The sequence below is a fragment of the Diabrotica undecimpunctata genome, chromosome 7 (genome assembly GCF_040954645.1).
Source record: "Diabrotica undecimpunctata isolate CICGRU chromosome 7, icDiaUnde3, whole genome shotgun sequence".
Taxonomy (NCBI): Eukaryota; Metazoa; Arthropoda; class Insecta; order Coleoptera; family Chrysomelidae; genus Diabrotica; species Diabrotica undecimpunctata.
The window spans coordinates 146,393,372-146,417,670 of record NC_092809.1 but is presented as its reverse complement, the minus strand read 5'-3'; the positions used below and the strand labels follow the sequence as shown (position 1 = coordinate 146,417,670).

Sequence of the window (24,299 nt, the reverse complement as noted above, 5' to 3'; positions counted from 1 at the left end):
TTACAACCGAAAATATTTAAAAAAGAATAATAATGTCTAAAATAAATTTAAATTACGGGGTGACCATAATTTTATGCTCGGCAGTGTATTTAAATTATGTAAATTTTATTCCTTTCTAAACTCACACAGAAATCGCATGAGGCTGAGCCATCTGGCAACCATGCGACGTTATCATTATAGCGTGATGACTTTGACAGTTGTATATTAATTTTTGCAATGTAAACATAATTTTTGAGAATGGAACCTGAAAACTGAATTTAGGTTACCGATGACCGAATTGTTCTAGATATTTAATCAAACAACAAGGTGTGATATCTTCCCTAAATATTGAAACCGAATGATACGATGAAAAGTAACAATGCTTGAAGGGCATAGTTTTTTTGAAAACGACAGTGATCTAGCCAAAACAAGTTTTTCGGTTTTTGTTACTATTTTATATATAAAAGTGCTCTACATTTTAGTTATGATTTTATATGTCTTGTCACGGTTCAATGAAATCGTCTCGTTGAGTTGAACTATTAATGATGCTTACTTTCTCTGAGGTAAGTCTTATAATCTTTGAATTCACTTTACAAAAATCCTGAATGCATGAAAACCTGCTAAACATGTGGTGTTACCATATAAGGGCGCAATCTTTACCAACTTGAAATGTATAAAATTTATTAATGGATTCCAGTTCAATTAATGAACAATGCAAATTATTGGGTCATCAACTTCAGTGGTTTTTGGATGAATTAAAGTTAATTATTTTGTATCACAGGGTTGCCACAAATTTAGGAAAGTTACAGTTCCTTCTTGCAGTCTTGCCCGAGTTCCAATATTTTATTAAACCATAAACATTATAAAACTCAGTTCTCAGTGAAATCAAATGCTAATATATAGCTCAATTAAGAAGTTCTATTCCTTAAAAGAGCAAGAGAAAAGAAGGACAATTAAGATAAGAAAAATTCCAGAAGACCTTTCAGTGATTGTCATAAATAAACTACAAATGAAAACAGGTGAAAAGGAAGAACAGGGGAGTGATTCATGCATAGTAATTCAAATATTATATGTATCGCGGAGTGAAACAGTGTTCTTACTGTTGAATAAATGCTTATGTTTTATGGTTCACTGTTTTGTTAGTGAACGTGAAGTTAATTTTAACTATTCATGACATCCTGGAACAGGTCCCTAGTGCTAGTGATTACCAATCTTTAGTCTCAGTACATATTACCAGTCTGTAGCTAGGTATGTTAGATGGTGGGGATGCCACCTCAGAGTTACCCAATCTGGCAAATATAAATCACGATTATAATGCAGTCAAACGAAACAAAACCAAAATTGCAACAAGGTTGTAGTATGTCATCAACACTTTTTAATATATATTAACAGCATAAAATAATATGGGCAGGTATACAAATTATTTAACATACACAAATAAAAACATTCAGGATGTGACCAGACCTAAATGAGGAAAATACTGTATCATCTTCCAACCATATTGTAAATAAATCTCCAATCCTACATCCTTATAGAATATTGATCAATCCAAAGAAAAACAACTCATTTTGCTGATTACCACCTGATAATCCAAAATTGTGAAAGTGAGCTATAAAGAGCCATGAAAATATCAACAAAAATACTAAAGTTGTGGCATTTGAAAGTTTTTTTAATTATAAAATTCTTTGTTATTTGCAAATTTTTGCATAGCAATTAAGATATTAACAAATATTAATTTTTTTCCATTTTCTTAGGATATCTAAATGTTGCAGATGTGTGGCATGTATATAAATATTCATTTTATGTAATACTTACATTTTTAATTGTTCTGTGGTCAGGAACAATACTCATTACTACATTAATTTTACTTTTAGCCTGAAAAACAATCTTGGGTGTTATCTAGAGGAGAAAAAGTTGTATCTATAAGTAAAAATGTGGCTGGTAAATTAAAGAGTCAGGACATACTTGCCATAAACTTTTTATTTCAGAATTTTAAAAATGAGGTAAGTATAGTCACTAAACTCAACTCACACCTTATAGCTTATGAAATAAAGTAACTTTTGCAGATTTAAGAATTTTGCAGAATTTTCTATTTGTAAATACTTAGTGATTCAATTTTATTATATTAATAAATCGAATGTGTATTTTTTACTGTAAATTACAGTTAACATTGGTTATGAATGTGTGTCCTTGGTTGTAGAATACAGAGTCTTCCAACAAAAAACATAATTTAAGGAGGCCATGGAATTGCTATTTCTATGGGTCAGTAGTACGGTAGTCACCATGCTGAATGACGTGACATTTGTCATGCTCTTTCTTGTTTTTTTCCAGTTTTGGGTATAGGATTAAGTCACAAGGACCAAGTATGATGAATATGTTGGCTAAGGCATAATGATGTTGCTGTTTTTGGACAAAAAACCACAAACAAGAAGTAATGCTGTTTGGACTGGTGCATTATTGTGGTACCGTGGAGCCAACTGACATGCTGATGGGCTCAGCAGCTTCTTTAATAATCATTTGAAGATTTTCTATAACAATTTTTTCAACATTTTCATGAGTTACTGTTGCTGGCGCTGGAGTGTTCAGGGTGGGCATCATCAATAAAATCTTCTACACCTTTTGTGAAGAGTTGTTGTCCTATTTAAACTATACATATTTGAAGCGAAGCTTCTATACTGGCCTTGTATTACTTTTTTCTATAGTAAAATGCTGAGACGAGGGCCACGGACGTAGTACCCCGACACAGCGTTACGGAAGTAGCGCCACGAAATAGCGTAATTCGTGGCGCTACTTCTACTACAGAATCAACTTGGTAAGACGCTTCATTACGCTGTAAACAGTTGAAAGAGTTCATTTATGCGACGAGGAGAGTCTGTTATACAACATATAAACTTTTTCAATGTTATTAAAATCTATATGGATATTAACTAACAGTTTTATGTAATTCTTAATTATTTTTTTTTTGTTTATTTGAATCATGTATAGATTCACCACAAAACTACTTTATTCAATTTTAAAAATACACTCGCGATCATAAAATCCGGATCACCTTGAAAATCACCGTTATTTCATTTTTAACGAGCTTTATCGTAAATAATAACACAAAATAAATAACACAAATACAAACTAATGCATGTTTCTGAGAATTATTGTCGGCTTAGCGGTTTCCTTTGTAACACGCGGAAAACTATACACTTCCCAAAATGAACGGTATCTGTAACTGCCGCTTGTTTTAAATGTCTCATTTATGCTTCGACTTTCTGTTTAAACGCAACAAACAAACGTTTAATATTGCCACCATTAGTGTTTATTAGTGTTTATTATTGTTTATTTTTTGCCAAAAATGCCTTTGACTGTTGTTGAAACGGCACGCATTGTTACGCTTGTGGAAGACGGTCACACTCAACGGCAAGTCGCAAGAACTGTTGGCGTAAGCCTTTCTACGGTTCAACGAGTGCTTCAACGCTTTCAGGAGACGGTTTGCTAACCAGACGACCTGGCTCTGGACGAAGAAGAACGACCACGGTACGAGATGACCGTTTCTTTGTGCGTTAGCGTTGCAACAGTCTGGAGAGGATTTCGTTCTTCTGGACTATCTTCTCGAGTAACGGCTACAGGACCGCCACTTCGCCGGGCGCATCGAATTGCTCGCCTAGCTTTTGCTCGACAATACGCACATTGGGGAATTAATGATTGGAGCAGTGTTATTCTCAGATGAATCCCGTTTCTGCTTAACTGGATCCGATGGACGTGTAAGAATTTGGGGGAGAACCGGTGAACCGGTGAGAGTGGTACGGATGTACATCAAATGAACTTTTCAGAGCAGCCGTCTCAAAAGTCCGAATAACTATGATATTGCCGACCTCCGCCGCGGAGATGGCACTTAAAGAAGAAGAAGATCTTCCGACTATCGCACAAAATTACCCTTCATCGAAAATGGGTCCTTAACTGCACGAAGGTACATTACGGAGATTCTGGAAGAACATGTTATACCCACCATGGATGGGGTTGGAGAAGACGCCGTTTTTATGCAGGACAACGCGCGAACGCCCGTTGCCAGGATCAGTATGCAATACTTGGACGAGGTTGGAATTACGGGGTTACCCTGGCCAGCTAGGTCTCCGGACCTGAATTCCATCGAACATCTCTGGGACGATTTGAAAAAACGCATTCAAACTCATACACCTGCTCCTAACAACGCACACGAGCTTAATGATCTGTTAGTGAGAGAGTGGAATAACATACCACAACATGTAATCCGGAGAAAAATTGAGAGTATGCCCAGTCGTCTGCAAGAGGTTATTAGAGCAAGGGGAGGCAATGCACGATATTAGTCATTAATTCCACCGATGTTTTACCATGTTCTGTATTGTTCATTTTTTTTTTTTTCGTATGTCTGTTTCAACAATTTGGTTTGTTTTCTGCTTTTTTAATAAAAACAATAAACAACCCGTTTTTTTTCTTTCAAAACAAACATCGATGACAAAAAAAATACATTAGCCTAAAAAAAGGTTATTACTGCACCAGATGCAAAAATATTCAAGAAATTTGAAATTTTCATGGTGACCCGGATTTTATGATCGCGAGTGTATTTGAAATTTAAAAATTCAGAAAGCCTAGTATGAAGCTTCGCGCTAGTCTACAGTACCGGCTACTGTATCACTTTTATTTTACTCAAAGTACTAATTTCATGGACATCGCATACCTCAAACGAAGAAGTGCTGCATAGAATAGGCAAGGAAAGAGAACTTTTTAACACAGTAAAAGTTAGAAAAACATCATACCTAGGCCACATACTGAGAAATAATAAGCACCAATATGCCCAACTTATAGTGAAAGGAAAAATCGAGGGAAAGAGAGGCCTAGGAAGGAAAAGACTATCGTGGCTCAGAAACATCCGACAATGGACAGGGCTAAATTTTGAACAGCTAATAAGAACAGCTGAAGATAGAGAAGATATTAAAATTGTAGTAGCCAACCTCCATTGAGGAGAGGGCACTTTAAGAAGAAGAAGACTTACTTAAATTTGTACTACATAACAAAAAAAAAATGAAAATTGAATGTATGTAGCCTGGAAAATGTGAGAACTCATGTTCTTTGTATCAAACCTAGGAAGCAGATTATTTTCATATGTTTATACAGTCTATTGCATATATTTTTTTTATTAGTTTCAAGGATCCATTTTGAATGAAGAAGATGGATTTGCTACTCAACTTCAAGTATCTGTATTCTTTAACGTCATTTACAATCATTATATTAGCCCCAAAAATAAGTTTATTGTATTAGTCATTTCACCTGGATATTTAATGCAAAAATGGAATGACAGGCTTGAAAATTTTGGAGGACTGAAAGTTACAATTGTCAATTCAAAAAGTAGGTACAATTAGTGTTGTTTTTTGTTAGTTTATCCCCTCAAAATTTACTGTATTTTTTATTTGTCATTTAAGATTAGCTGAAAAAAGCAACTGATTTCATTATGTCAAACACAATTTCATATTTATAAAACCTATGTATCAACACACTCTAATATCCACATTACACTACATACATTACTACAAGTGAATATTATAAAAATTGTGATTTATAATATTGACTTGTAGTAATGTAAATCAGTATCACTACTGATATATACATATTTTAAAATATTTCTTTTAGCAAACCTAGCGGATTTTATTGAAGAAAATCGTTTGGCTCTCCTTGTTTCATTTGAAAACCTTAAACTGGTCGATAATTTGTTGGACTGCAACTTTTACTCAGTTGTTATCGACCATTTCGATGTTATCGCCAACAAATTGATTTTTAAAAGACTTAGCGGAGATTTTAATATTGGGATTACAAGGAGGAATTTTTATGTAAGTTTTTTTATTTGTAAGAGAAGCAGTTGAGAATTTTTAAAGGAATAAAAAGGTTTTGCGCATTACCCGTTTATTGAAATGAATTCGGATGAATTTTGTTAAATAAAGAAACCTATTAATTGACCAGTAGAAAATCTGTATTTTAAAAATATCTTTATACAACTTGGTTTCTTCTTATTGTTCTGAAGCTATTTTCTTGTGGCATTTTAAATTAATTACTATTTAACTGGGAATAAGCCACAATTAAAGGTTAAAATACGTTTATTGACGTTTCAATTTCCACTTCGGAAATCGTTCTCAAAATTTACTAATGTTTGTATTTTGAGAACGATTTCCGAAGTGGAAATTGAAACGTCAATAAACGTATTTTAACCTTTAATTGTGGCTTATTCCCAGTTAAATAGTAATTAATTTGGTTTCTTCTCTTTTCTTATTTTTCTTTTTTATTTCATCCTTTATGTATCTTTATATCCGTTACACAGTTTTCTTTATTATCCTTCCTATTTAATATTCCTTTGAAATAATTATAACTGAAAAATAATTAGTTATGGCAACGGCGATTTTTCATTGCGATAATTATAGGCATTCATCTGTGTCAGCCTTTCCGAACCTAGAGAGGTAGGCCCTAAAACACCCGTGTCCTGTGAGCACCTGCATCAGGAAATAATCCAGTCGCCTGTGGCGACAGTCCACCCAATTTCTTATGTTCGGGATCAGCATTTTCGTCCACTGTGCCACATCCTCCGTGTTGTTCCATTCTTCTTGCCATCTTTTAATTTTTTTCACCTTTTCCCTTTCCTGTCTTCTTTTGGCCATAGTAAGGTTTAGGCCTCTTCTCTCATAGAGCTCTTTTCTTTCCACCGCCAAAACATGCAACGGAACACATCCAGTGATGGTCCACAAGGCTGTCACAGACACAGTCCTGTAGGCGCATGTTTACTCGCAACAGTTCTGTCCACTCGGGTCATGAGCCTCCTATAGGCCGTTATCTCTACAGCCCTGCTCCAGACTGGTGCCGCGTAGAGGACAATTGACTGTGCAACACCGTGTAAGACCCTCCTTCTTTCGGATTTGGGTCTTTCAATGTTGGGCATCACCCTCCTCAACGCAGCCGCACTATTTGCAGCCTTCCAGGCCACCTCCCGCACGTGCTCTCTACATTTTCCATTCTGGTGCAATGTCACTCCTAGGTTCTTTACGTGTTTCTTGGGTATTAGACATGCTCCTGCACATTGTAATTCAACACTTTGCCTGTTCCTTTTCCCCTTTAGAATGATTTCTTCGGTTTTCTCTGCCGCAAGTTTCAGTCCGTGCTGCGTCATCCATTTCTTTACGACGTGGCCTGCGTTCCGAATCCGGTATTTGAGATCTGGCTCATCCCTGTACAGCGAGGTCATCCGCGAATGCGAATTAATGCGAAGAGGGTTGTACCCTCTACGTATTCACAGTTCATAACCCCGTCATATGCCAGGTTCCATAACGTCGGACCCAAGACAGATCCCCGGGGGATCCCGGCCGTCACGTCCACGATCGTGCACTTTTCCACCATAATCCTTCTCTCGGACAGATACTCCGCCACCACATTCATCAGGTAACCAGAACATTCTCTCTCCTTCATTGCCTTCATTACCTCGTTCCACTGCAGAGTATTGAATGCATTCTTGAAAGAGCTCTCGTCTTACTTCAAGCTTCTTGTCCATAGGCATTTCGTAAGGAGGATACGCATGGAACTTTTTTATGACAATCTTGTATCCCTGACCCCAGATGTTCTCATCCAGCAATCACACAGCTCTTTCCAGTGCCTTCTTTTTTCTGTACGGATTTTCCTGTAAAGTTACCTCTTCCTTGCGCGGTACTCTTCCTCGATCTCCTCAGAGTTGATCCCTGCTTTGCCCCTTGCTCTCGTTAACCTTCTTCTCATTGCTATACATTCATTTCTTAGTGCCTCGATGTCCACATTCCACCAGTATGGCATTCTGTTGACATCTTGGCGACCTATCTTGCTTCCTTCCATCTCTTTTTTAATGACTCTCCAGGTTTTCCACCGTCGGTGATTGACCCTGCTCACTCTCCATTTAATCGGCTCCTCGTATACTTTCCAGTCATTCTCATCGCCGCATCCGCCCCCCGACGTATCCAGACGCACGGATCGCGTTAGTGGTCCCCGTTCCGGTTATCGAGAACCCGATGTACCGATGTTCAGTTCCGGTGTAGTCTGGCAAAACCTTCCAGCCTCTTGCTTTCGCTGTTATTCCTTGTGTCGCCATGGTCACGTTGATGTACGTACCCGTACCTCTCCTAACAAACGTAGGCTCCAGACCTGTGTTCAGAACCAGTAGGTCTAGAGTACCCACCCAGTCAGTCAGTATCCAGCCGCGAGTGTCGGTGATGGGAGATCCCCACTGCTTTTGCGTTAAAATCTCCCAGCACCACGTATTCTCCTCCTGTGTTTCCCACTTCCTGCATGATCTCGTACTCGCCCATCGTCACGTTTGGAGAAATATAACAGCAGACCAGCCGCACCCCCTCCATCTGAACAATCACATATCCTTCTTTCGGCTTAATTTCATACAATCGCATCTTCCTGTTGTAGATTCGTACAGCAGCCCTCCCTGTCGTATCTACAAACCATCCTCTTCTCCTCACCGCTGTTGGATTTGGTTCCTCCGTCACCAGCACATCGATGTTCTTTGCTACTGCGGCAGCGTCGGCAAAATCATCTGCTAATCTTGCTGTTCCCACGTTAGTTTGGAGCACCCTCAGCTCTCGAATCCTGTTTCCTGTGTTTGCCATTTCTAAGCCTTGGACTTCTTTCGAGCTCTCTTTTGTACTGTTTCCACTCGCATACTTTTCTTGGAACTAGTCATGCCACAGAATTCGCCACATACCCAGTCACGTCGCAGTTGAGGCATCTGGTTGTTTCTTCCTTGCATTCGAGCGCTATGTGACCCTCTTTGCCACATCGGAAGCAACATCCTCTTCTGTTCTGCCCCTTGCAGTGCCATTGTTTGTGTCCAAAGGCGAGACATCTCAGGCATCTCAGTATTTCTACCCTTGATTCTATTACTCAGCAGGATGTGTAGTCTACTTTTATTCGTTTCATTTTCAAGATCTTTTCGGCCGCGTCTTCATCCGGCCACTTTTTTACTGGAAACCTATTATCGATGTGTTCTAATTTTATATGTATGTAAAAATGTGAGATTGATTAACTAGGTTGTAAAAGTAGTGATCCTGCAGTGGGATCTTGGGCTATAATGACAAACTTAAAATATAAAAAGTCTATGCGTAATGAGAGATTTAATTTTATTTTTGTAAACCTTTTACATAATAAATCTAGCAAATATTTTCCACTCGTATGCAAACAGACAGGAAATATTATTTTGAATCGGTCAATGTGATCATTAAATAATCTATAAACGCAGTCAACAGAATTAAATGTTACTATCCATCAAAATAAGTGTGCTTTTGGGTTTTAGCATTATTTCAATCAATTGCAATTAAGGAGACAGACAGTATTATTTTGAATCGTTTAATTTGATTAATAAACAATTTATAACAGGATTTTACTGTATTAAATATCAATTATGTTGTAATATATCAAAATAAGTTGCTGTGGAGTAAAGCTGGCAAATATCACAATGAATTGCAAACATTTGCAATTTTTTTTTTCAGTGACACTACTAATAGATCACAATACTGTTTCAGAAAAACCCAGATCAAAAATTACAATGGACGATGCTTAATTGGGCGAATCCTGGCACAGCTGGTCGATTAATAGATTTTTGTCAGTAAGTAATTTTTTTTTCTCGGCCTTTCGCAGCTATTGGTTACATATAATACAGGCATTGTACATTTTAGGGCAGACAATGACAACTATGCTAACACCCGTGACAACTACCACTATTGGTGGCTCATCTTAACGTGGGAATTCTGTGAAAACTTCCAACGAAATTCGGACGAAGAAGAAGACGCTTCGCAGCATTCCGAATTGCCCAAAGTTGTTAAACGCACTTACAAGAGCAAAAAAAGAAAATTAGGAGAACAAATCGACTCCAACGAAGAAGAATCGATCAGTGGCGGCCATTTTATGAAAAATCAAAAGACAGAAGATATTAAATCCGATCATAAAGAAATGGTGCCCGAATCTTCTCAGGAAACATTGGTAAATGAAAAGCTTGATTTAAGCAGTAGTTCTGATGATACAGTTGAGTACAATTTAGAAGAAAAAAACATCCAAGAACAAGCGTCTACAAATTCAACCGAAAGTTCTCACACCACACTAGAATATAACAAAGAAGACATTCCTATTGCTGAAGAACCTTCTACTAACTACCAAGAGAACGACGTTCTTATGGATATCATTGAAGGTACTGGCAGAAGATCTTCTAAAGTCTTAGATCGCGAATCGCAGTTACATTTGAAAAAAGAAGAGCTTTATTCGCAAATTTTTGACAACAACGAGGAGCCAGAAGAGGTTAATAGCCAGGCCTCAGATTCTTCCGAATCATTTTTGTTATCGTTAATTTAAGTCTAGGTCAAATACTTCAAGTTTTTAGAACATCTGTAGCTGTGTTTGCTTTTTGATGGGAACACTTTTCAAAGACTCGGCATAACTTCAGTTTCTTGTAGAGAAAACAACAGTACAATATACAATTGGCAGCTAGAGATTGATCTGTTGAAATGACGTAGAATTCTGATTCGTAATGTACAACAGACTTTTTTTAATTAATTTTTGCCGTTAAATTCTTTATTTATTTGCTAAAATCAGTTGGAAACCATTTGCAATATGATATTAACTTAAAAAGGTATATATATATATATAATATAGCTATTTCCAGAAATAAGCGGTAGATGCTATACATATAAAAATCGGTTTTTTTCTAAAATCAACACTTTATGGTTTACATTTTTCCAAAAAGGTATAAATAAAAAGTGTTGCCAACCTCTGCATAAAAAGAACTTAACCGATTCGGATAGTCTTCTTCTTTAAGTTAAATCTTCTGTCGAAGGTTGGAAATCATCTTGGCTATGCAGACCGTTTTGACTGCCGCTCTAAATAGTTCTACACTACTGCATTCAAACCATCCTCTCAAGTTCTTAAGCCACGATTTTCTTCGTCTTAACACATTTCGCTTTCCTCGAGATTTGCCTGCAATAATGAGTATCTTTGCCCTCTCATAACATGGCATAACAAATACTTAAGTTTTCTTCTTTTGATAGTCAATATTATTTCAGCTTCATTTCCTATTCTTCTAGTAACTTCTGCGGTTGACATTCTTTGAGTCCATGATATTCGTAGGATTCTTCTGTAATACAAAAATTCAAAGGCGGCCAACCTATTTAGATGCACTTGTTCCAATGTCTATGCTTCCAAGCCATAAACGGCTATATTAAACGTCAATTACAGACATGCAATACAGACAATTACAGACATGCAATATTCTTTTTAATTGTTTAATTTGATTACTTAACAATTCATAGCGGGATTTAACTGTATTCAACGCCAATTACATTGTCATCTGTCAAAATAAGTTACCCAGGAGTAAGCTTAGCAAATATTTCAATGGACTTCAAATAGGATATATTATTTTGAACCCTTTAATTTGATTAATAAACGATTTATAACGGGATTCAAGTCATATTACATTGTCATCTGTCAGAATAAGGAGACTGTTATATTAAATAACCTTATAAATCACGATTGTAACTATTAAATTCACGAGTAAGACTATAAATGTATGTTGTAGATATATCTTGAGCCTTCCATTGTACAGTATCGAGTACTGACTTGAACTACTTAGTTAAATATTTAATAATTTTGTATTCAGAATTTTATCAAAAAATTTAATTTTTTGTGCTAGATTGTATAAAAAAACTATAATTCTTTTCTATATAGTATTTGTGCCTTGTTTTAGCATTATATAACTGAAATAAACCTTCGTAGTAGATTACTATCTTTGTTTACACCGTTTTGAAAATCTATTTTGTATTTATCATTGTTAGTTAAGGGTTTTGAACATTTTAATAAGACTTGTTAGTAGGTATGTGGTATTTTATTGTTTATTTTATCTATCGCTCTTTGTTATTTTTATTAATAAATATATTAAAGTACACTTTTAATATTTTTTTGCATCCCAATGGTCTTTAATACACAGGAAGAACGATAAAGAACAATGTTGAAAAGGGGTACAAAAAGAAGAAAAAGAATATATATGATCAATGAAGTGGTTAAAAATACAGTATACGCCGATTTGAATTAAGAAAAGCTTCAGTTTAAATCGGATAATGACAACATATGGTAGTATCTCCGTTTCTAGGTGATTCGAGCAAATCTTACAATGAACTCTAAAACACCACTATTATCAAAATAAGTGAAAAATATATAATTCATTTAAGAAATTCTGTTGTCTGGAATTCAGACATTCTTCTATACAAAATAGAGATGGCGGTTGTTGACAAAACACGGGTTTTCGGTTATATCTACTGGTCAAAAAAATCGGTGTTCGATTTTTTTAGGTCAATATTTCGGTGACATTTGAACAAATGACATCATGTTCAGATTTTTCCTTAAATTTACAAAGTGAATAAGTTATTCGTTTTTCTGAAAAATCAATAGATAAATATTATATATAATAGCCTCTTCATTTTTACTTTTTTTCAACTGACAATAATTGTAATGTATACAGACAATTAAAATAAAATCTTAAAATAGAAATATCCGCAATTTTTTTCAATTAATCAGTTAATATAAATTCTTTATACTATTACCCTTAATCAGGCTCTGGGAACTATATTCCTACTTACAATTTACACTGTTTTAAACGGTCTTTAGTAATATAGTTTCCCACAAAACGTCATCAAATCATATTTATTTATCGTATGGCAATTACAACACATTTAGAACAAAATTACAAACACCAGTAATATAGGTATATGACAAACTTTAAATAGTTACAAACATCAAGTCTATTTATATAATCAATTGACTCTGAAGTTGCAAACAGGAAGTCTTCGGGGCTACCATTTTAGGATCTTGAGGGACAAACTTCAATAATATGGTAGATGGTTTGGTTCTCCCCACAGTCACATTGAGGAGACGGGTTCTTTCCTCATTTATGTAGCATGTATGCAAATCTGCCATGTCTGGTTCGGATCCTATTTAGAGTGGACCATGTTTTGCGTGGAAGATCAAAACCTGGTGGCTTGTGGGTAATGCAGGGCATGTTTTTGCCATGCGTTCCATTCTTGGGACCATGCATTCGTGATGTTGAACTCCTCATGTATCATTCTTGCCGTTTTCATTCGTGGTTTTCTAGAACGGAGAGAGTTTTCGTGCATCCTCGGTATCTTGATGGATCGGCAGGTTTATAATTGTTCATTATCTTTTTGTATTCACGTGTAAGTTCGTCAACTCGTCGTAAATGTGGAGGTGGGGTTTGACTTAATACTGGAAGCCATTGGGTGGGAGTTGATTTAATTGTACCAGCTATCATCCTCATAGTGCTGTGCAGCTGACTGTCGACCTTTTTTACGTGTGGACTGTGTAGCCAAACTGGAGCACAATATTCAGCGGTCGAGAAAACAAGGGCTAAGGCAGTAGAGCGGAGAGTGGAAGCCGATGCTTCCCAGGTGGTACCGCAGAGCTTCTACGAGTACAAGAAGAGTACTCTTCTTGTAAGAGTACAAGAAATAACATTACACTCTGCTTCCGCAGAGTGTAATGCTATTTCTTGTACTCAACTTTTGGGCAGTTTTTGTTAAATGTGTGGTATTTTCAAATCGTATGTTGAGTTTCTTTCCAGCAAGTTTATTGTTCAGGTGAAAGCAACTAACTTCTGTTTTGGATGCATTTGGTTGAAGTCGCCACTTGCGAAAATATTTGCCCAATATATATAAGTCTGCCGTCAGAACTTCTTCAGACGTTTCTAGTGTTCCGCATCGTGTAGTGAGGGCCCAGTCGTCGTTGTATCCGAACTTTTTTTATTGTGTTGTAGCGTTTTAAATTTTTTTTAACTACGAATTATTTAGGTATATGTTAAAAATTTCTAAAGACGCCCCTGTCGATGGAATATTTTCGTTTTTCTGTTTGCAAATGAATTTTAAAACGATCAATATATTATGGCATTTTAAGTTGAGATTCTAAATATCAAGTTTTGGTATTCAGTTGTTTTTGTCATTTGTTTACACTAAAATTCCCCTATTCTCTGTATGTATTGTGAGGTAAAAAATTTTCAGTTACCCAATTTAAAAGTAGATGTTTCGAGATGTTTTTTTTGTCGGTTCGTTGCTAAGAATGAGGTCAAGAATGGTAGATTGTTTGTTTAGGTTCATAGACCACAAAAACTAGCTTTGAGGCGCGAGGGGAATTTATTTGGCGTTGAATTTTGTAAAATGAAGGCATAGAGGAGTCAAGCAAGATATTTCAGAGTAGAGAGATGTTTGGGTAATTTTGAATCGCGAGTCGATTCAATTTTTTTGTGTTATGTCTTAAGACCGGTTAAGGTGATAATACTCTTTGCAATATGGCAGTTTAAAACAGAGTAATCACCATAAGATATGTGCAGTACACCGGCACTGATGAAATTTAGAAAATTATTATATAGGATGTCCCCGTCGTCAGCTTGCTTCCTCCACCGAACCTAATTCTACATCTTTTGATTGTTCGTCCCTGAGTATGGAAATGGTTGCTTTGTCCCTGTTGGAGAATATGTCCAGATAGACGTCCCATAGATGTTTAACAAGTTAGTTTGAAAGTTAAGTGCTAAACAGTTAAATCAAGGTAACATTTAACGTATTAATTTTAAAGTAAAGACAGACATTTTTTTGCTAAAACAATAATTGCTTTCATTAAAAGGATTTGTAATAATTAATAAATTGTAAATTTTATGATTTAACTTAGCTGTCATTTTAATTGTTTTTTTTTAATTTAATATTAACATATGACAGCTAGCTTTATTTTTTTCGATATTTATTTGTTTTGTTTGTTTTAAAAAAAGGTTAATCTCTTTGCGGTAACATTTGTAAGTTTTTGTAGTATCTCCAACCCCTTTGTAAACGGACACATGTAAGTTTTTTTATTCTGTATTTGGCAACTATTTATATAGTATATTTTTGGTGCAATCTGTATTTTTGTAACTGTTTGTTAGAGACACAAATAAATGTTTAATTTATTGCTCCAACCATTTTGTTTATTTTAGTGTAGAAAAATAGTGTGTTTACTTTTTAGGAAGGAAGAGCCCTTTTCTTCTTTTCTTCAGCAAGTTTAGGATCCTTCAAAGCGGCGCCCTTATTCTAAATTGCTAGAAGCCCTTCCTTGTTGTTTTATTTGCCCAGTTGCCCAGGAGATTTACTTAAGTAACCCCTTTGTTTCATTTTTTTGTGTAGATACCCCAATCCGACCCATTTATTTCAACTTATCCACGACACCAGCTCTCCAACAACCCCCTGAGAGCCGTTCGCATAGTAGCGTTTATTTTGCTTGCCCTATCTTCGCCCCCATAGTTTCTGTCCCCTATTTCTACGCCTATGTTCTTGAATGAATTTTATAAGAATACAGTCATAAGCCGAGTTATGTCATGCAAACGATTAAAAAAATCACTGACAATTTGCATGTAAATGACAATTCAGCTGCGATTCTAGGCAAGAACCCGGTCATGATAAATTGTATAAAATATGGCCCATGTTGAAAATTCTGAACCAGTCTTTCCAAGAAAATGCAGTAAGTTCCCAACACCAATCAATAGATGAAAGTATGATAAAATTTAAGGGAAGAAGTGGAATGAAACAGTACATGCCAGAGAAACCGATTAAAAGGGCGTATAAAGCATGGGCTCGTTGTGATGCTAAGACGGGTTATTTGTACGAGTGTGATATCTATTCTGGAAAATCTAATCCATCCGAGGATGAAGATAATGAGCCAGTAGGTCTGTGATATTAAGTTGTAACTGCTCTATGTAAAAATATTTCTCCAGGCACCCTTGTTGCTTTTGACAATTTTTTTCAAGCTTGCCCCTGTTAGACAAATTATATGAGAAGAATATTTTTTGTAGGCACGTTCAGAACTAACCGAAAGGGATTGCCAGCTTACATAATAGCAAAGCCTAAGTTCAAGAGGGAAAACCTACGACCTGGCAAGCTTACCTTTCACCATGCTTTTCGTGTAAGTAATAAAATGGCACGACACCAAAGATGTCTTTGTAATAACCACAGCTTTTAATCCTAAAGAAATGAAACTAATACAAAGAACTCAAAAGGATGGAAACAAGAAACATATGCACTGCCCTAACGCAATTTATAAATTTACTAAGAACATGGGTGGTGTTGATAAATTTTGCCATTACCGATCGTCATACTCTATTGGAAGGAAGTCGAAAAAGAAATGTTGTAAATGAAAAAAAAAATACCAGATATTTGTGTCACATTTTATTTTTAACTACTTTTCTGAAATAAATTTATAAACAAAACTGTTTTCTTATGTTTCAAATTCGGTATGTGTATGCAACACATCATACATGTTAATACATTGCATTTTTTTATAAAATTACCTTAACGATCCGGTTTATAAATTTCTTGTTTTACTATTTAAATAAAGACGTGTATAATTTTATCGATTCGTTTTACGAATAAAAATTCCTATTATAGATTATCACTTACCACAAATTATCTATAAAATATATCTAGACATTTCTATCGCTTTTACTGGTTTGCGTGCGGTTAAACTGGTTAAAGGCGCTGGCCGGCAATTGTGATCTAGATCTCAAAGAGAGCGGAATTGTTTTTTTGTAGGTTAGGAAATTTTTCAATCGTTACGGTATGTATAAATTTGTTCCTGTAATTCGTACTGTTTATAATAAAAGAGTAATGGGTATTTTTAGTTCGAAAATGGCCGTGGACATGTCATCGCCTAAAGCCAAAGAAGTACTTGCCATCATCAAAAAAGACAAAGTTGTTATTTTCTCAAAAACCTACTGTCCGTATTGCCAAATGGCAAAACAGGTAAGTTTAACCTACAAATTAACATTTATTTATTTGTTTTTCTTACAATGTCATTTAGTTATCAGCTAGTCTTTTGTTTTTAAGTGTTTGCTTGATAACCTTTGATGAAACTCTTGTAAAAATGTCATGTCCTTTTGTTGCAACCCAAATTTTAAGGTATCAACAGAGAACTACGAACACAATAGTTCTCTGGTATCAAGATCAAGGTTAAGTTTGCCGTGAAATTGTGGAATGTTGTGGAAATAATGCTAGAATTGTAGAATTGGTCATAACCAATTTATTTGCTAGGCTTTCATTGCATTTATGGGCGTTTCAACAGTAGAGATAACGTTTTAAATTATTTGTGTTTAACAACAAAATTTACAGTTTTACTTAATTTACAATAAATGACGAATTGCAATACAGCATTCCATATTCTGATAGTCATCATAGTTTAGTTATGTAATTTTTTTATATTATTTCTATTAGCTACGCCAGGTCCGGACTGGCCAGCCGCGCGCCGACCCGCGTGTGCTTTTCTTCAATCGATCCATAAAAAAAATTTTCGCTAAAAAAATTGGTAATTATTTAGTAAGCCGGAACGCCTCAAAAATGCCCAATTTTTGTGGACTTGGCAGAAAAAGTGATAAAAACCTCAAATTTTAATGTTTTCTTTGCTTTAAACTAGTAAAAGTGCCCAAATAATAAAAAAATACAGATAAAATAACAAAAAAAGTATTATGAATCAAAAAAAATTTACATAAAAAGCAAAGAAAAGTATATATACATGTCTTAATAAAAAAAACTTAACTAAAACATATCAAATATCACTGTTTTTTACTGTTAAATTATGAAAAAATGCGTAAAATTGTTTAAAATAATCAAGATTTTTAATATTTCAAAACAATATGGCGGCCATGCGCAAGAAGTTAAATTTTATGTACATTTGACATTGTTGCCAGTTTTAACCTTTAAAAGATCTAAAAATTTCATGAAAATTACTTACCTTAAATAAAACAGGTGGATGCAATCTTAATAACCACGTGCAAAACGAGTACCAGTTAACCATCGTCTTGGAAGAAATCCCGAACTCGTCATTTACGAATTCTTGCCTAGGCGGCTTTAAATGTACTTTTATCTTTTCCTTGTATACGTAATACACATAAATTACTCTGTGAATCCCACAATATTTATTAGCATAAAATTTCATATTTTTCTTTACATCTTAGTATTAAAAATGTAAAACAATAAACCAAATCTAACCTAACACTGGTAAAAAAAGCAGTAATAAGAATAAAATGTTATAATATAATTAAAAATCAAAATTTTTATTTTTCATAAGAAAACATGATAATAAACGTAAAGTAACGTAACCAAATCTAACCTGAACCTTGTGAAAAGCTATAATTTTCAGTTAAAAGTAGGTAATAATAAAATGTTATTTTTAATGTCCAATTTTAAGGTAAATTTTTATTTTTCATTAGAAAACATAATTTTGAATAAGTATGGCAACACTGGTTAAAATTACCCTTCTTGACCATAAGAAACAGTTGTCAAGTTGTCATTCCTGTCATTTCTTGTTGTTTCATGGTAAATAATGGCGGTGGCTTTTAAAAATCGGGTATATTTTAAATGGAAATTACATAAGGTTTTCGGTTTCCCTACGAAACTTTTGTAACTTGCTCCCGACTTCGCCATTTGATCGATTCATTGTTGCGAAGATCAATTGACAATGGTGTTTTTGCAGATTACAACTCTTATCAGATAATCAAATCAAAATCCAGTGCAGACAGCTCAGAAATGGGATCAAGGGTTTTGTGTTAATAGCTTAAATGTGATTTTTACGATTCGGGAGTAGTTATCGTTAGTATCAACAACGAATGTAGATGTGTCTATATTCTTTGGTATCAATATCCACTGATTCTGGTTCATCCTACAATTGGCCTAAAATATACAGTTGCATAGTATGTGCGGACTGTTGCGCCTCAGAATGATACATAACAAAGCCAGTGGGTACAACAAACAGCGCCCTTACAATTTCGGTTTTTGGTGTAAAATAATAGGCACCAAAACTGTATAACAAAAACTTTGGACACAACAAATGGCACCCAAATCCTAACAATGTTTTTCTCGTATGCTGTTTGTGGCACTCAATATGATATACCTATCTAATAGATGTAAATTTTAGAGTTTAACACATTGGTTTTAAGTTAGCAGTCACAGTTTTTAGTACACTAAATTGGCAGCCATTGTGTATGTGGGTTTCTATTCAGTTTTTTGCAGCTATCAGTACATGAATATAATTTACCATTTTTTTTCCGACCAGTCATCGTTTTTAGATTCCAAAAAAAATTAAATGAAAATACAATAAAATTTTTTTTTTCGTTGATTTCGTGCCTCCTTTTAGCGGTCTTATTTGTTATCTTCTAGATGCAATGCGTATTTTCCATCTATGATAATCTTGTCTTTGAAAGAAAACTATTGTATGAAAAATATTTTATCATTAATATCTTCGCAGCATTTTATTTCCCTTCTTTTTTTTTGATTTTTCGAATTCACGTGTGAAATGCAAATATGTATTTAAATTCAATTTAATTTCTATAACTAAAGTAAAATAAGATGCATAAGTAATTAAAATTAAAATAATTAATTTAATTTTTATTGTTTCATCACCCATCATATATTATAAATACAAATTTGTAGAGTCTTTTCAGTCATAGTCCAGGCGAACTCGAAAAATCATACGAACAAGCTGAATTTTGCTGAAAAATGTTAATTTTAGCATTTCAAAAAAGATGCAAAAAAGTTTAACGCTTTTACCCCAAGGCTTTCCCCTAAAACCGGCCCCCGTAGGGGGGGGGGGGAATCGATTTACCAAGAAATAATTCAAATAAAAAATGTAGCTGAGATAATTTTGAATAAAGATGTTTATTAGCACTTTTGTAAAATGAACCGTTCTTTTAGAAACAACGCTTGAAGTGACCAGTGATTTTCTTTGTGCTCTTACGGAAAAAATTTGATATCTTTTGAGATAGATAGAGTGTCCTATTAACAAAAATCCAATTGAGTTTTAAAGGTTAAAAGTGTAAAAGCTTTCTTATAAAGTTTTTGTATTTTGTCACAAATGAAGTAAGGTTCTATAAATAAATGTTGCGCAATTTTTGCCATTTTTTACGATTATCATCAGCTCAATAAAATTTATACAAACTGACTCATTTGCGGTAAAATGCAAAAATTGCATAACAACGCTGCTCTCTTCACCTTTAAGACCCATTTTGATTTTTGTCGATAGGACACTGATCAAAAGATATCGAATTTTTGCAGTCGAGTTGATAAAAATTTTATTTAAAATTGATTTCGCGCGCGTACCTGACATTGAAAATCATCGGTCACTTCAAGCATTGTTTCTAAGAGAACGATTGATTCTATACAAAAAGTGCTACTAAACATTTTTATTTAAAATTATTTCAGCTACATTTTTTATTTGAAACATTTTTTTCTACGGTGTACATATTCTTGGTAAATCGATTTTTTTTGTTTTACCCCCTTATGAGGTGGAATTTTAGGAGGAAGTCGCGGGGTAAAAGTGGTACACTTTTTTGTATCTTTTATGGAATCCGAAAATTGACATTATCAGCAAAATTCAACTTGTTTGTATGATTTTCAGTGGCATTTTCTTCTTTGACGACTGGAGTATCAGCGAATTCTCCTGATTTTAATTGAAAAGGTTTGAAATGAGACAAATAGTCTAGGTACTTCAGAAGTTTATTTCTTTTGAAATTATCCTGACTGCCATGATGTTTCTCTTAAAATTTAGATTATGCTAAGGCATGGCACGTGGTATCTAGTGCACAAAATAAATTAAAAGATTCTTCTTCTTCCTCTTTATAAGCAATTCTGCTCGTTCATTGGCGGATTAATACCTCTATGAAAGGTTGTCACTCCATCTTTTGCGCGGTCGTCCGATATTCCTAACTTCTTCTTTAAAAGTTTTGTTGTGTGCGGCAATATATCTTTTCATTTCGCTGTATACCAACTTTATGGGGTTAAGCTCACAGTGATAGGGCGGAAGGCGGAGAAGTTTCAAATTGTGCTGTGCAATACCTTCAATTCTATTTCAATCGTAATTTGTCCTATGAGTATTGACAACTTCCAACAGGTCTGTTTTTAAATAATTTTCTTTAAAAATTATATCTTTTGATATAAGCCATATTTTTATTTCTTCTTTATTGGAAGCAGTGTTAGGAACTTTCTCTAATTTCCTGCTATTATAAGGAGCATTATCCATCACAACTATTTTTTTTTTGGAAAATTAGGAATTAGGCTACGTTTGAACGAATTTTCAAAGAGTGGACCAATTTCTTCATGGTAATCTTAGGTGTTTTTTTTGCCAGAAAAATCAGTTCTGCTCCATTAGCAAAGCCATTTTCACATCCGTCATGTAGAAGAACAAAACGACGACCACGAGCTGCAGGAGCTTTTAAGCCTGTAATCAGGCCACGAAGAAATGCATCTCTATGTGATTTAATTGTGTCTACCCATTATTTTGATACGCTGTAGCCTACGTTTTCCCATGACTCATCTAAATAGACGATATTGTAGCCTTATTCGCGGTATCGATGAATGAATTGTGGGTAACGACGACGCCATGAAATTATCTCTTGTTTCTGAATTAAAATCGACTTTCTACAGCGTTTTTCAAACTTAAACTTGATATCGCACAACAAATGATATAGTGTTCTTGAAAAATTGGGAAATGCTCCTCAGAGTTTACTGTAGCTCTGAAACACTGAAATGTAGCCCGCGTTTCTACTCACGTAGTATAATTCGAATCTTTGAGCGTCCATTTCCTCATGGTAATCGTTGGTTTTCTTAGATTCGAATAGTAACAAGCCGTTGTCCAAAAAACCCGAATCGCTGCCTATATGTGTTATTATGAGCCTCCGTGCTTTACCCACTGGTGTTTTTAATCCTAATGAAAGCTCTTCAATGAAGGCTCGTCGACGACTTTTAATTTCCAAATCTTGCCACACCTTTGAGACAGTATGACCTTGATTTAGCCAAGTTTCATCTAAATAGTATACTTTTCGTCCTTCACGACGATACTCTCGGATTTTTTGTAAGTAATTTCTCCGCCACAAAACAATTTCATCTTTTTCTAAAAGAACACTATTCCTGCTTCTTTTGATATATTTAATGTTCATTTATTCTAATGTTCGCAATAAAACACGTCGTGATATTTTGGGTATTGAATTATCGGAATTTATTTCAACTTCAACTTTCTTTAAGGTTGGGATTTCGTTCCGAAAAAAGAAAGCATGGAATTTCCTCCGAATAGCATATTTGGTATGATCTTCAAGCTGAATGCGTTTTCTACCTCTGGTTTCAATGGTTTCAACAGGTCCATCATTCAATTTGCCTTCACTTTGTTTAAAATTGTTTACAATTCTGTATACACTTCTCGTCGAAACTTTAGTCAAATCACTACACAGGGTAACTACATCGTTGACCGACATACTTTTATTCCTTTCACGGAGTCCACAATACAAATTGAATATAATAGTTTTTTCTCCCATCGAAAAATTTGGACGTCGTTTACTTTTACTACTTCCACTTTCCATATTACTCACAACAGTAAAATAAGTGTTCACTGCTTAGATAATCTAATCGATATGTGAGTCATGTCCTGCGGTGGGGCCACGATGAGTAGAATACTATTTTGCTGACGTCACGTTGCGTAGCAACGACGAATAGAATCGACGGTTGCTGGGCAACGTGACGTCAGCAAAATAGTATTCTACTCATCGTCATCACACCACTGTTTACTTCGATAGCAAAACAACTGAATACCTGAGTAGCCGACTTTCACCGACTATCGCGGTTTTAGGGAGGTGTAACTATTACCTTCTAAACTAAAATTATTATTTATTGTAATTAATACAAATTTATAAAACAATAATAAAAAGTAATGGGTTGTACATCGATGTAGTATATCTTTTCTAAGTAAAAATATAAAGAGAATAAAAGTTTTGATTCTAAAAGTATGTCGAGTGGGAGATAAAAAAATTGAACGTATTAAACGAGCACTGAAAGATGTATGTGGCGTCCTTCATCATTTTTAGTGGCGAATTTTGATTTCTCGTCCGAAAAAACTCCAGCTTACCAAATTTCGTGTTGTTATCCCATGCCTATCACGAAATATTTAAAAATAAAAGTTTAACTTTGACCCCCTTTATTTTGGTTATTATGAACTTTCGTACTAAAGTAAGTTAGTTTAAATCGGCCCATTTTAATCTCAGGAATCTAGGATTAAGTTATGACCATTCGTTACCAAACACCATGTATATTATATTAATATATATATAATAACCCAAATGTCAACAATAATCATATTAAAATTAACATAATTATAAATAGGTACATATTTATTTAATAGAAGTAGCTTTGTCGTAACTTCTTATGATATTTTTCGTACGCCATTGGAAGACCTACAATAGCAATGAACCATCACTATTACTTCCAAGAATTTACTGCCTAGATTTCTGGATTCTGACTATAGTCAAGTTACTGCAACTCTATAGATTTTAAAACTAATCAGATCATTATGGGAAACGTTATTAAATATGTTTTCTATTCCTATAATATATATCATTATGACAATCCTTAAAAAGAAATTGTTTACTATCCGTGTAATTACTAAAATTTTTTCTTCTAATATACACTAAGAATCTAATTTTGTGACGGAATTGTTGAGAATCTTTGATTGTATGTTGTTCGTACGGTTACTGCCGTGGAGAGCGGCAACGCTGTCAAGAAAATTCTCATTTAGTTTCCATGGTCCTATAAACCCTTCCCTTTCCCTTTTTTAAATAAAAATGTCTTATTTTTTAGGTCTTTGATGATCTTGGTGTTCCATATACATCTATAGAACTCGAAGTCAGAGATGATGGCGATGAAGTACAAACTATTTTGGGTCAAATCACAGGAGGCCGAACTGTAAGTACCAGTTTTTTGTAGTATATATTAAAGTAAAAGTGCTGGTAGTGAAAAGCTCATATGAAAATGCCATGAATATTTCTGAGAATTCTTTTGAATAATCATCTGTACGGTGCAACATATCTTGTACTTCTTTATTGTTTATGTCTCTTAATCAGTCCCATTTTTCAGGTTCCTCGAGTTTTCGTCAATGAAAAGTTTATTGGCGGAGGAACTGATGTGAAAGCCTTGTACGAAAAGGGAGAATTGCAAAAGCTTGTAGGTTAAAAATATAAAAAATAAGATATTTTAAACTGTAAATGATAGTAACCACTAAATACTTACACACTCTCAAATGAGGAAGTTAATGTTAAATTTTTTTTCAGATAAACAAGCTGTAGTGGATTTTTATTATTTTTGAAAATGTTATTTGTATATTGGTCTTAGCTTAATGTTTGCTACTAATTTTTTATTATTCTTTTATGTGAAATATTTTAATAAAATTCTTATGCTACG

The 24,299-nt window shown here is 34.6% G+C and overlaps 2 protein-coding genes across 3 annotated transcripts; both read left to right on the top strand.

The window, feature by feature from the left end:
* Positions 1–175: 175 nt before the first annotated feature.
* LOC140446002 (uncharacterized) lies at positions 176–11,945 on the top strand. The gene is made up of 6 exons (XM_072538485.1): positions 176–542; positions 1,854–1,982; positions 5,148–5,352; positions 5,635–5,831; positions 9,540–9,622; positions 9,693–11,945. Exons 1-6 carry the CDS (start codon positions 522–524, stop codon positions 10,360–10,362), a joined length of 1,305 nt encoding a protein of 434 aa, XP_072394586.1. The 5' UTR covers positions 176–521; the 3' UTR covers positions 10,363–11,945.
* A 4,474-nt stretch (positions 11,946–16,419) lies between these two features.
* Positions 16,420–24,299, top strand: Grx1 (Glutaredoxin 1). Of its 2 annotated transcripts, none has more exons than XM_072539611.1 (4): positions 16,420–16,644; positions 16,691–16,829; positions 23,700–23,804; positions 23,976–24,299. In XM_072539611.1, the coding sequence occupies exons 2-4, from the start codon at positions 16,695–16,697 to the stop codon at positions 24,069–24,071; spliced, it is 336 nt and encodes a 111-aa protein (XP_072395712.1). In that variant the 5' UTR covers positions 16,420–16,644; positions 16,691–16,694; the 3' UTR covers positions 24,072–24,299. The 2 variants fall into 2 exon arrangements, with proteins under 2 accessions (XP_072395712.1, XP_072395713.1); XM_072539612.1 differs by having other exon boundaries at positions 16,424–16,644; positions 16,709–16,829.